The following is a 14,317-nucleotide window of genomic DNA, read 5'->3' on the forward strand; positions in this document are numbered from 1 at the left end:
GAGAGACGGGTCGAAATTCATTTGTGTGGTAATCAATATTATTCCACAAATGCTGTTGATTGAGCTTAACTTGTACTGAACCCGGAATACTCCTTTAAATTAGTTCTGCCAAATGTACATAAAAATGTAAACTTTTGAAACCAAAGTTATTTAGTCATCATGCACACAAAGTTATCTTGTTCTCCTTACAAAATCATTTGAATTTTAAAGTACTAATAATTACAGGTTGTCTATGATTATTGATATGCACATATTTATTAACATTTTCCTTGTTAAAAAAAAATAAGAAAAAGATTTGTATCAGGAAATCAACACTAATATAATTCAGTTAAATGTGTTCTGGTGGCTCTTTATATTTATTAGAATTCAGATTTAATTTGCTGTGACATCTGCCTGACTCAGGCTGTCTGATCAGCTCTTTTTCTGTTATAGTGGTGTGAGGAGAGGTGCACCCATCTCAAAGCAGATGATGTCACATTGGGTTGTGGAAGTAATCTGTTTGGCCTATAAGAAGGCCCAGAAACCATTGCCTGATGGTTTGTCCAGCCATTCCACTAGGGCTATTTCCTCTTCATGGGCAGCCTTCAGAGGAGTCTCCCTGTGGACATCTGCACTGCTGCTACCTGGGCTTCTACATGTACCTTTGCATGGTTCTACAAGATCAATGTTGCCGCTCCTCATGCCATGAGCTCTGCAGTTCTTCAGGAGCAGCCTTGAGTACTCTAAGGTGGATGGCATTCCTCATGACAATGTTGGTATGGTTCATCCCCTAGTGCTTAGCAACGCCTCTGGCGGTCAGTAGGAATGAAACAGAATGCTAGTTACGTATGTAACTGTGGTTCTGTGAGTTCCAGATGACCACCAGAGTTCTTACTCACTTGGAATGCATGAAAAAGGCGTACCGAGGGAGAGGGCTGAACTGCTGCGATGTATATCCTTCAGGGCTCAGCCAAAGTCACCATGTGAATTTGTTGGTAGAATCTCTCGACCTATCTAGCTGGCGGGGCTAGAACCACAGTTACATATGTACTGTAACTAGCGTTATGGTTTTAATTGGGGAAAACTAATCTTTTTCAGTTTTCTATGGGTTTATTGCATAACTATACAGTTAAGTAGGTTTTTTATTTACTGTATATACTGTATGTATTCTTTAACCTTGAATAGATTTTTAAAAAAATTTGATCATTGATTCATTATTTGTTTGTAGATTGATTATCCACGTATTGGAAAAATGAGCAAACAGAACTCACAACCAAAAGTTATGAGCCAGTAAAGCAAGTTCAACGATGTAGCAGTGCAGCAGGTTTCCAAAAAAAGGTAATGACACATTAGGATTTACAGTGTAAGATGTGTTTATTGATGCTGCCTTCATGTGCTATTGGAATTATCCTACTTCCCACTTCTGTAGTGGTAAGTATGAGTACGTCGTGTTCACATGCTTTGTTGTCGGAAAGAACAGGAAACATGGACTTCAGGTTCATTCATCCATATTTCTTAAGGAACTTTTATTTTGACACCATAATACATATTACTCCATTAGCTTGCTGAAGATAATGTTATTTTGATAAAATACAAGCTATTTTCATGGTGTAAAAATGTACAACATGCATCAAATGGTTGCTGATATACATAAATGAGTATGACCAAAACGGCAAGCACTAACATTTAACTGTATTTAGAAAAATGAACAAGACATGTAATTCACTACAGAAACTGTACTCTCCTCTGACATGTTGAAAGTTTAGGACTCAGCCCATGTCAGAAACTCAGGTATCAAAATTATCTCAGAGTTTCCCAGTTGTAATTACGACTTGAGGGGTCATTCATGAGCAACTTCCGAGTGGGGAAACTCGTATTTACTATAATTCCGATAGGACGTGAAGGCAGCATAAGCTTACACTTTAAGTGACATGAACAAAACCTTTTCATGTTGTAATGATTATAAATGTCTGTTTTGTTCATGTCACTTTCAGTGTAACCTTAATGCACATAAACTTTTAAGTATGACCATTTTTATGACAATTAATCATCAACCAATAATCATAATCATGACAAGACAAAAAACAGACAATAAAATAGTTAATCACAATTAATGTGTTTGACAGTTGATCATTGGACAAATTTCATAATCATGACAGCCCTAGACACCCTAAACCCAGAGCCTCAGACATCACTGAAAATGATCAACTGATGACTGATATATCATGAAAGTGTATAAATACTTATTTCTTACGTGTGCAAAGAGCAGTGAGGTTTTGCAGTGACCCTCCAGATGAGAAAAACGCCCATATGCCCATCAGCAGCGTGATCACATATACAGGAGGCAGACTGCCCTCATAGAGTGGGTTCAAAAGTGACTGACACACCGGAAGAGAGAAACATGTGAGACTTTTGCTTACACTGAAAGTGACAAAATGACAAAAATATTGTGATCTGTGAGAGGAACAGTGCTTGAATATTAAAAAATTGTAATAAAATACTTGAATTTGCTCTATAGTGTTTCTTTAGCAGGTAACTTTAAATTGCATGTTTGCCATCTTGTTCACCACAGCAGCCACACGCATGAAACTACAGTAAAAGACTTTGTAAGTCACTCTGGATAATTGATTTAAATGTTAATAAATCAAAATAAATGCACATTTTTAGTTATAATATGCTTTTTATAATGTCAGAGTCAAAACTTGCTGATGCACACATTAAACCTAATTTGTTCTTCAACAATTTGATCACTTTAATAATTGTTTTTCCTAGACAACAGTGAGATTAAATGGAGATTGTATCTTATGTCTCCTGCTTCTCAGGTGTTTCTCAGGTGACCCCAGTAATATCACGTGTCTGCTCTAGAGTTTCAGAAGAAATCTCAACAATGCATCAAACTGTTCTCAGATTTGCCAAGATAACAAAGATTGCAAAATTATCGATAGAAACATTTCTTCTCAAATTATTCAAAGATCAAATTATCTATGGCAGGGTTCCTTAATAGGTGGCCCGTGGTCCGAGAGACAAATGTATGGCCCACGCTAAAGGCCTGTTCACACCAAGTATGTGACGATTTTGCAAGATGAACTTCAGACGAAAGCTCCGTAAAAAATAAAAACGAAAAACAATTTCACCCCTGTACAACACCCCTGTTGCTGTTCTATATTCATTTATACCAGTCTCCTGCCCGCACCTTCAGATGTTAGAGATTAATTTAATGAATGCTGTTAAAGCATTTATTTACCTAATTTGGCATAACTGTTTCATTATGTTCTTTCCATGGTGTTGATGCATTCTGAGGAGTATATAATCTGTTTTTATGTGAGCGAGATGAATAAATGAGTAAATCTTATTTATATTTGCACATGTATTTTGTATATTCCAAAAGGACTCCCTAAGCGATTAATGCCTGAATAACAAATACTTTGTTACTGTACTTAAGTTAAAAAAAAAAATAAATCGTATTTGTACTTTGACAATACATATTTCTTTACGCTTTTACCTCACTACATATTGAAGAGAAAAATTAATACTTTTACTCCAATACATTTCTCCAGAGCTTTTCGTTACTTTTGCGACTGAACACCACAAAATAACAGCTGTACGTGTAAATTGCATGCAGCGTTAGTGATGTCTGATTCATCAAAGAACCATTTGAGTCAATTCTTTTACGTTTGATTCAACTGAACCAATCAAAACGATTCAAAAAGTGGTCTGAATGATTCATTTTGCGAATCAGGAATCTGAATCAAAATCACAAGGGGTGTGTGCGCTGGAGAACGTGTGTTCTGTCTTCTGTTTCCACTGGGGAAGACAAGAAACTGCTCATGTAAGTTTAATTCTGTTTTTTGACAAATTAATTTGATACATTTAGGCTTAAACATTATGAAAGCTGTGAAATAATGTGCTATCAGACTCCAGAAGAACTGTTCATATGAAAGTCGATCAAATACATTTACCATTTACATTTAACCAAGGTGCGATGTGTATGAATCAGCACTCATGAAAATGTCTAACAATATTTATCTTATAAACTAGGGTGTTCTATGTGGTTGCTAAAGTGTTCTTTTTGTTTTTTAGCACATTGATGCCTCAGAGTGTGGTTACTAGGGTGTTCTGGGTAGTTGCTGCGGCACGCTATGCAGTTGTCAAGGTGCTCTTATGTGTGTTTTAGAGCATTGCTGCAGTATGTGGTTGCTAGGGTGTTCTAGGTGGATGCCAGGTTGTCACTATGCTGTTGCCAAGTTGTTTTCTGTGTTTGCAGCACATTTGCTATGCAGTTGATAGGGTGTTCTGGTGGTTGCTTATTGGCCCAAATGAAAAGAGCCCACCCATAAGTCTCCTTCAATGTTCCAATTTTTAAGGACTTTTTTTTCCAGTCATAGTCTTATCCACATACTGTATATTTAACACATAGCCAATATAAACACAATTTCAGTTATGTTGTGGTTTAAAAGTATGAACTTCCCCGAAGGTTTAAAGTCAGAAGTTGTAATTGTGATGTCATGAGCGTTCAAGTGATTTTAGTTGGACAGAATGGGCCTGTTTCCCAATTTATTTTTTTTTACTTTCTGAAAAAGCAGGAAGCTTTTTTAGCACCAATGCAAGGACATGTTAGGTGTGTCTTCTTTTATCATTGTTGTGAGATCATATACCATACTGATGGGCAATGTTATTTTGTTGCACAAGCCTGTCACCACATATAAACTAGCTCAAATATTTTTATTTTCTGGCAAGGTTTATTCCTCATTAATAGCACGAAATAAATTAAATCTAAACTGTACAGTCACCAATTTGCTTGATTTTCACATGTTGTTCACTTTGTTATTTTGCACCAGATGAGTGCATTTACTCGCTGACTGATTGGTCAGAGCAGTTCTCAAGTTAACTCCTAATATAAATGCCAGTAGGGCACCGCCAATCAAATAAGTTGCCATGGGATTAATTAGCTGTTCCGTACTTGTACTATTGATACTTAAGTAAATTTTATATCAGTTACTTTAATACTTTTACTTGAGTCAATTTTCTGTGAAGGTATCTTTAAGTATGACGAATGGATATTTTATACAGCACTGTGGATAATATAGCACAAGGTACTGTGATACAAATACACCTAGAATAGTGCACATTAAGAATAACATGTGTAGTACAGTATAAAATATGATGCATAATGCTAACTAGCTCACAGTCTTTAATGAAATTATTGCAATTATTTGTTATATTATCCTTAAGAACAATAACAATATTAATGCTAATAGGTCTAATAATTGAATATGCAATTAGGGGAAGTGCAGGGAGAAGATCCCATTTGGAGATGAGCAGGAACTGTTGACTTGCATGGAGGACATGGAGATCCAGGTTGTTCATTAAAGTTTTGTTTTGGTTTGCTCATTTGTTCGTTTTTTAATTTTCAACAGGCAAAGTTGTGTAGTTTTTTGTATTTGTATACAATAAAAATGTTCATAATTGTTTGAATAAATAAAACAGGCTACTAATACTGAGAAAAAGGACTAATTAAAAAAAAAATTTATGTTGTGACTTTTCACAACAAAAAACAATAAAAACAAAAATAGTAATAATAATAGCAATAATAATACTACTAATTATAGCAACAGCACAACCACTTCGTCATAATTACATCAGGGGTGGTGGCCCTTGGCTTTGTATTGTTGACAGAATTTGGTCTTAGGTGAAAACTAATTGGGGAACCCTGGTCTATGGCTATGAGCTACGTATTTATTTTTACGTATCAACATTAATTTTATAGCTTTATTCTCTTAGTGTGTAACGGTCCGCTTCATTAGCGTAGCTACACAAGAATTAAAGGACTTATTTTTCCTACTGTGAATGAATGATTAAACGTACAATGAAGAAGACCAAACACAAGCAGTACGAAAAACCCAAGGTGTATTAAACATGTAAATACCAATAAACAAACAGTGATCACAACAATTACCAATACCGTAAGTGCGAGTGTGTGCGTGTGTGACGCTTTCCAAAGTTCCAGTGCACAATATATACAAGGTGAGATTGTTTCAGTCTCACCGTAATGACAGTTAATGTCCCGGGAGTGCGAAATCAAACCAGCGCGATGTTGATTGTTCCTCTCAGGTAAGTAATTAAGAGTCCTCTATCCTCCAACTCAAATGCGCGAAACAGTAATCCTTAGAACGTACGTATATTCAATAACCCTTGTGAATGTAAAACACCACTTGCTTCTCGCCGCTTTACCGGCTTCTTTTATATCCTTGTTTACATCCGCATACGGGGCTTAGTCCGTCATGTAATTGCACGTGACTGAAGTCTCGCGGGAAGTAACACAGGAACCAAACACCAAATTAGGGCAAACAGAAAATGACAGGAATAACAGCATAATTATCTTTACCACATATGGACACATTTATCCGTGGTAATACTGATTAATCCCCTTATGTGGCTTCGCTGCAATTGTATGTCAACAATTTGAAGAATTTTAGATGAAACATCTGAGACACTGTTGATACTTAAAGTCTTCTGAGCTATGAATGAGCAACATGAGCAATAACAATCAGTTACTCCATAAATCACATCCTAAATCACTCTGTTATAATTGTTTATGTTCACGCGGTACTCCTGTTATTTCGGCGAGCTCCACGCGACGGAATCAGAGAGAAACACAGAGACAATTGGTGTAGTTGTTGTCTGTCACCTCTCTACCATTTTGTATCCCCTCAAGGCTTGCCGTAGAACATGTCTATATGCAGCTTTCAGTGAATAAAGAAATTACTTTACCTTAAAAACAGTCATTTTAGAGCAGGAGAACCCTTGGTGAAAATATAAATGATGCTTGGTGACAAAATCACTATGGATTACGATCTGCATTTGTGATGATATGCAGTTGAGTGGAATCACTGAAGAAAATGTTTCAGCATGACATCTTGTCAGTTCTTCAGTAAAAGAAGAAGCTCATTGGTCACTTGACGAGAACAAGAGCAGGACGGGTCCTGGCGACAGAACAATTTTTTCGAACTATTTTGATGTGCTTTTCCAGGTGCTGGATCCATTAACTCAGCAAGGAGTCACGATGGTCAAGGGCTGAATAACTTCCGCTGGCAGATGCTAATGCACGCTCCATCTCACCTACAGGCCAGCAAATTATGTAAATTAAGCTTACACCAAAAAATAGCTGGAAAAATCAGCTAGTTTGATGCTGGCTTTAGAAAGTGTTTAGCAGCCAGTATGAAGTTTTCCTGAAATTCCACACCAGCAAGCTGTTACAAACCACTGAAATGAAACCTTAATTTTGGCCAATTTAGTTTGAAATTATGTCACCCATTCATTTTACTATTTCATATAAAGTCCTTGCAGCACAAGAGCAATGTAAGCTGGACTAAATGACTTGAATAAAGATTCGTTCATTTTGCTGAACGAGACTCAAAGATTCAAGTCAGTAAAATGATCCGATCTTCCCATCACTAAAACACTGATCTGACCTAAACTGAGCTGTTCTATGTGAATAGCATAGACAGTATATCAAACGTCTGGTGTAACCTTTATAACATCACAAGCAACAGTTGCTAAGCTGTAAACATGAAGCTATAAGCTATGTGTGACATGAGAACCTCTTAACCCAACTCATTTTGTGCAATGAGTGGCAATGAAATATAATGCCTATCCAATTATTCATTTAGATGCAACCTAAGATTGATGTGTCGGCATTAAACTTAATTTCAAGTAGATTACATCTAAGTGACAATTAACGTGCAGAATGTGATAGAAAAAATATAAGCACATTATGGGAAGAATGAATATTTGAAACCACTTAAAAAAAAATATCCCCAATTCTGTTTCCCAACTCCCCTCACTCCCACATATTATTCAGGATTCCTGCCGAAGAAAATTTTATAATATTCATCTTGCTTTTGGCGCTTTATAAGCGCTAAATATACTTCTGAACAGCACTTGACAAGGGAAAGAGAAAACACTACCCTGCACCAATCAGTTACAAGACTTTCTACATCTACACATCAACACCTTTACTGAAATTTATCACAGTAAACTTGGATAGATTTTAATTACAAAGGTTGCAGTTGTATTAAAAAAAAGTTACATTTTTAAATGACTAACTACCCAACTAAGCACTGAGGAGCCATCCATGGTCTTAAAGGAATATTCCAGGTTCAATACAAGTTAAGCTCAATAGATAGCATTTGTGGAGAGTCACGTGACGCAATGCGATGTTCGGACGTGTGAACGGCGAGCTCTGCGCAACTTGCTAGTTTTAAAACTTTTTATGTCATAATGTGAGATTCAATACACCCTATTCCATAACTGTTCTAGGAAGACAATATGTCAAAGAATTCAAAGTCCTCTGGCTCTAGAGACATTAAAAGACACTTATGTGCTCAAGCTGACACCCCTGAGGCCCCGAGCCAGGGAGCCGATTTGGCCGGAGAAGTTAAGGAAATTCAGCAAGAATTGTTGAACATGTCGGCAATGCTGACGAAGGTCGTTGCTGACTTGAAGGATCTTGCTGTAATACGTCGATCGATCACTGCCATGGAGACGAAATTCACTGAGGTGGTTACAAGAGTGGGGGACGTCGAGAAACGGATTGATTACCTGGAGTCATCGGAGAGGGAATTATCTGCTAATCCGCTAGCGACCAAGGTGGAATTGGAGTGTGTCTGGGAAAAGCTGGATATGGAGAACCATAGTCGGCGGAATAGCGTCCGTATTGTTGGAATTCCTGAGGACGAGGAAGGTTGGGATATGGTAAAATTCCTGGACGGGCTCTTTCCGAGTCTGTACGACATAACAGGCCATAAGCTGGAAATCGAGCAAGCTCACAGGGTTCCGGCACAGCGATCCGCTGAGGGAGACAGGCCCATATTCTGGCCAAATTTCTGAGATCATTCGATAAAGATCTCGTATTAAGCGAGGCGAGGAATAAAGGAAGGCTTTCTTGGAAGAACCACAGCATTTTCTTGTTCCCAGACTTTGCGAATTCGATGAGAGAAACGTGATCGATTCAAGAAACTCTTACATCAACGGAAGGTCACTTCTGCACTGATGTTCCCGGCAAAATTGAGAATAGATGCTAAGGATGGCCGTAAATCATTTACATGTCCCAACAAGCGATGTCCTTCATAAAGTCAATGGAGTAAGTTATTTTGTGGTACTCACATTGCAGCCAAGTGGACCGACTCACTGAACATTCACCTGACTGTCAGAGGAAACTGAGCGCCTTCTTTGTTTCTTTCTGTGCTGGTTCCGCCTAGAGGCTGGAGTTTGTTTTGTGGAGGAACACACCTTTGGGACAGTTATGAGGATGAATCTACATGTTCTTTGTGTTTATTCCGCATATTGGCTGGAGTTTGTTTTATAGATTATCTTCTGTTGTGTAACTCTGTCTCACAAAATTTGTATAGAAACACTGGACTTGAGCAATTTGATGGCAAAGTTGTCGCGAGGGCTCTTGTAGGCGTACATGGACTGTTTGAGTTTAGAAGGATGGACTGTCGTGGTTAATGTGCACATTTTTCTTTTTTCTGTTTGTTTGGTTCGGGGGGAATTTGGGGTTTGGGGGAACATATGCCCTAATCACTCTAATGATTTGTAAGAAATATTCCACAAAACAAACTCCATCCAATAGGAGGCATAAGTACAAAGATCGTGCAGATACCTCCACAAACTTTCCCGGAGGAGTGTTATTTCACTAAACAAACTCCAGCCGCTAGACAGAACTAACACAAAAAGAAACAAAGAAGACGCCCAGCTTCCTCGGACAGTCAAGTGAATGTTCAGTGAGTCAGGTCCACTCGGCTGTATCAAGAGCATCACACAATAACTTTCTCATTCCATTGTCTTTATGAAGGACATTGCTTGTTGTGGGCATGTAAATGTTTGAGGCCATCCTTAGTATATATTCTCAATTTGTCCGTGAACATCAGTGCAACAGTGACCTTCTGTTGATGTAAGAGTTTCTTGCATTCCTTGAATTGATCACGTTTCTCTCGTCGAATTCGCAAAGTCTGGGAACAAGAAAATGTTGTGGTTCTTCCAAGAAAGCTTTCCTTTACTCATTGCCTCGCGTAACACGAGATCTTTATCTGATGATCTCAGAAATTTGGCCAGAATTGATCGGGGCCTGTCTCCCTCAGCAGATTTCCGAGCCGGGAATCTGTGAGCTTGCTCGATTTCCAGCTTATGGCCTGTTACAGTGCATCCGGAAAGTCCGGATGCACTGTAACTTTAAGACCACTTGGGCCTTATTCTGATTTCCTTGGTGAATTTGCAAATTTTTTGTATCAGATCTTGTAGTTACTGTAGATAGAGCTTTAATTGATGGTGACTTCAACATTCACATAGATAATGAAAATGACACATTGGGATTAGCATTTATCGATATTCTCAGCTCTCTTGGTCCTGTTACATTTTGTCTGACTCCAACTCATCGCCATAATCACATGCTAGATTTAATTCTGTCATATGGAGTTGATGTTGATACTATAGAAAGCCGCAGAGCGCTGACATCACATGATCATTACCTCGTCTCTTCTATGCTGCGATCAGCTAATGTTACTCAATCTACACCATGCTATCATTCAGGTAGAACTATTCTTTCGACCACTAAAGATAGCTTCACTAATAATCTTCCAGATCTATCTCATACACTCAGTAAACCCCAAAGCCTAGAAGAACTTGATGAAAAACAAAAAATATAAATACAGTCTTCAAGCACTCTTGATAGTGTCGCCCCCCTTTGATTAAAGAAAATGAAAGAAAAAAGCCCTGCACCATGGTACAATGATCACCCTCTTGCTCTCAAGAGAGCAGCTCAGAAAATGGAGCGCAAGTGGAAGAATACAAAATGAGAGGTATTTCGCGGTGCATGGAAGGATAGTGTCTGTAGCTACAGACAGGCACTAAAAACTGCCAGGTCAGCATATTTTAGCAAACTCATAGAAAATAACCACAACAATCCTAGGTGTTTATTCAGTACTGTGGCTAAATTGGTTAGGAATAAAGCCTCAACAGAACCAGATATTCCATCGCAACACAAGAGTAATGACTTCATGAATTTCTTTACTGATAAAATTGAAATAATCAGAAATAAAATTGGAATTATGCAATCGTCTGTCACAGTACCACAGAAAACAGTGTCTCATAATTTTCCTCACATGCAACTTCAATCCTTCACTGTCATAGGTCATGAAGAGCTAACAAAACTTATCGAAACATCAAAAGCCACAACATGTATGTTAGATCCAATACCAACCAAGCTCTTAAAAGAGGTATTCCCTGTAATCTCAGATCCTCTTCTTAATATTATTAACTCCTCGCTATCCTTAGGACATGTCCCAAGAAACTTTAAAATGGCAGATATCAAACCGCTTAAGAAGCCACAACTGATTTCAAATCTCCCTTTTATGTTGAAAATACTAGAAAAGGAAATATCCTCCCAAATATGTTCATTTCTACAGAGAAATAGTATATATGAACAATTTCAGTCAGGATTTAGGCCCCATCACAGTACAGAGACTGTACTTATCAGAGTTACAAATGACTTGCTCTTATCATCTGATCGTGGCTGCATTTCACTTCTAGTGCTTTTAGATCTTAGTGCTGCATTCGACACAACAGATCACGACATTCTCTTGAATAGGCTAGAGAATTATGTTGGCATTTGTGGACTTGCATTAGCATGGTTTAGGTCCTATTTAGCAGACCGCTACCACTTTCTCTATGTAAATGAGGAATTGTCAAACCAAACAAAAGTATGGAGTGCCACAGGGATCAGATTTAGGGCCTCTGCTTTTCTCCTTGTATATGCTTCCCCTGGGAGATATTATCAGGAATCGTGGAACAAGTTTCCACTGTTTTGCCGATGATACCCAACTTTATATTTCTTCAAAACCTGATGAGATTTCACAATTCTCCAAATTAGCACAGAGTGTATCAATGAAATCAAAGATTGGATGGCCAGAAATGTCCTTCTACTCAATTCCGACAAAACAGAGGTACTAATTATTGGACCAAAAACCTCTAAAAACAAGCCGCTAAAATATAATTTGACTCTCGATGAATGTAGTTACATCATCTTCAACAGCGAAGAACTTAGGTGTTATATTTGATACCAATCTGTCCTTTGAAAATCAAATTACCGATGTTTGTAGAACAGCATTCTTCCACCTAAGAAATATTGCTAAATTATGACACATGCTCTCTGTTGCTGATGCCGAAAAACTAATTAAGTCTTCATGACCTCAAAACTAGATTATTGTAATGCATTACTGGGAGGATGTCCAGCAAGATCAATAAATAAACTTAAACTGGTTCAAAATGCAGCAGCCAGAATGCTGACTAGAACCAAGAAACATGATCATATTAGCCCCATTTTATCGTCGTTACATTGGCTACCTGTTAAATTCCGTATTCATTTTAAAATTCTCTTAACTACGTACAAAGCTTTGAATGGTCTAGCTCCGCAGTACTTAAGTGACCTTCTACCATGCTATATTCCATCACGTTCATTACGACCACAGAATTCTGTTAATAGATCCTAGAATATCAAAATCCACAAAAGGAGGTAGATCCTTTTCATATTTGGCTCCTAAACTATGGAATAGTCTCTCTAACACTGTTCGAGATGCAGACACACTCACTCAGTTTCAAGTCTAGACTAAAGACTCATCTATATAGCCAGGCATGCACATCATTTATACTTAAACTCACAATTAGGCTGCTTTAGTTAAGTCTGCCGGAACCAGAAACACTGATCCTGATCTATAACTCTGCAATAAATTGAATGGCATCTATGCTAATATTATTCTATTTGTTTCTCTGTCTCAACCTCGGGACTCCTATCCTGAGGTCACCAAAACCGGCTGGATCCAGCTCCATTCCTGCTTCGTGTTGGACTCCACTGCTACGTGTCGCTGAGTGATGATGACTAAGGTGCCAGCCAAACATCACTTTAATCTATTACGATGGACTTCAGAGGATGAACTGATGCCAACTCCAACCATAAGACATGGGATACTTCATATGCCATTGCCTGAACCTTGGACTTAGTATAGACCTCACCGAAATTACCGGCCGGTTGAACTGCGATGCACCTGACTGACCTCTGCCTGCATCACCTCTGTCTAATGATGGACTACACTCTTGAAATGGAATACACAGACTATCCATTAATTGCCAACAAAACCCTTCATCAGCCAACTAACAAGAACAATTGCATCTATGTGAACTTCTGCAGTTAATCCAGGATGGACTTCAAAGACATTCGTCATTGATCTTACAGTTCATACAAAATATGTTTAAACACTGACCCTTAACACTTTAATAATTTTAAACCATGACTTGCACTACAGATATTGGCATTATATTCATGATGTTAGCCAGAGGGGAACTGGTCCCCACAGTGAGCCTGGTTTCTTCCAAGGTTATTTTTCTCCATTAACCAACATTTGATGGAGTTTTGCCACAGTCACCTTCGGCTTGCTCACTGGGGTTATAAATACAATTATTATTGAATTACATATTTTTAAACACAATTCACAATCGTGTTTTATCAAACTACACAATGATGACTCTAAGACATTATAGATATTACAGTTTCATTTTCTGTTAATGCTTTGAAACGATGTGTGTTATGAAAGGCGCTACACAAATAAAAATGACTTGACTATGGGAAAAAGATTTGGTATTGGAGGATGGGGAGTGAAAAAAAAAAAAAAAAAAAGGTAAACTATGTCTAGGTATGCCTTATTCAGTTTAAGATTTTGCATCGTTTCTACTGGACTCCCTCTATATTGTTTAGGCTTGGTTTAAAAGACACACCTACCTGCAGGCAATGTCAGTTGGAGGATGGAGACATAGCCCATGCTCTGGTTCTGCACTAAGATTCAAGAATTCTGGCTAAGAGTCCAGAATTTTTATCTGTGAGGTTTTAGATACTCAAATTTCATTCTGCCCCAGACTATGTATATTGGGTGATGGGGCGCTTATTAAAGTAGGTGACAAATATACAAAAAGCTGGGTCCAAACTAGTGAAATCACTGGCAGACAAATAATTCTTAGAGGATGGAAGTCAATTGGTGCTCCCTCATTTCAAGAATGGTTCGGCGAATTAGGCAGGGTGGCAGCATTTGAAAAGATGTCATACAAACAGCTTGGCAGATAAGATGCATATGGTAAGAAATGGGACAAATACATTAACTTTCTGGAAGGCTCTCATGTGGAGAGAAACCCTTTCTCTCTCTCTCTCTCTCTCTCTCTCTGTGTGTGTGTTTATATGTGTATACTCAGGCTTGGACCATGGGAATGTTTGTTGGGGGTTAAGTTGGGGACA

The 14,317-nt window shown here is 38.1% G+C and overlaps 2 protein-coding genes across 5 annotated transcripts in view; one reads left to right on the forward strand and one right to left on the reverse strand.

The window, feature by feature from the left end:
- The window catches only part of ca9 (carbonic anhydrase IX), a 332,582-nt gene that overhangs the window by 124,877 nt on the left and 193,388 nt on the right, over positions 1 to 14,317 (forward strand). The window lies entirely within an intron of this gene.
- The window catches only part of zgc:114200 (Gamma-secretase subunit Aph-1b-like), a 53,681-nt gene that overhangs the window by 3,386 nt on the left and 35,978 nt on the right, over positions 1 to 14,317 (reverse strand). For 3 of the 4 annotated variants that reach the window (XM_051684002.1, XM_051684000.1, XM_051683998.1), the window contains one exon: positions 2,234 to 2,357. The exons of the other annotated variant lie outside the window; for it this stretch is intronic. In XM_051684002.1, coding sequence (XP_051539962.1) covers positions 2,234 to 2,357 — 124 coding nt within the window. The remainder of the gene's footprint in view (positions 1 to 2,233; positions 2,358 to 14,317) is intronic. 4 annotated transcript variants of the gene reach the window in all.

This window comes from Myxocyprinus asiaticus, chromosome 42 (genome assembly GCF_019703515.2).
Source record: "Myxocyprinus asiaticus isolate MX2 ecotype Aquarium Trade chromosome 42, UBuf_Myxa_2, whole genome shotgun sequence".
NCBI lineage: Eukaryota > Metazoa > Chordata > Actinopteri > Cypriniformes > Catostomidae > Myxocyprinus > Myxocyprinus asiaticus.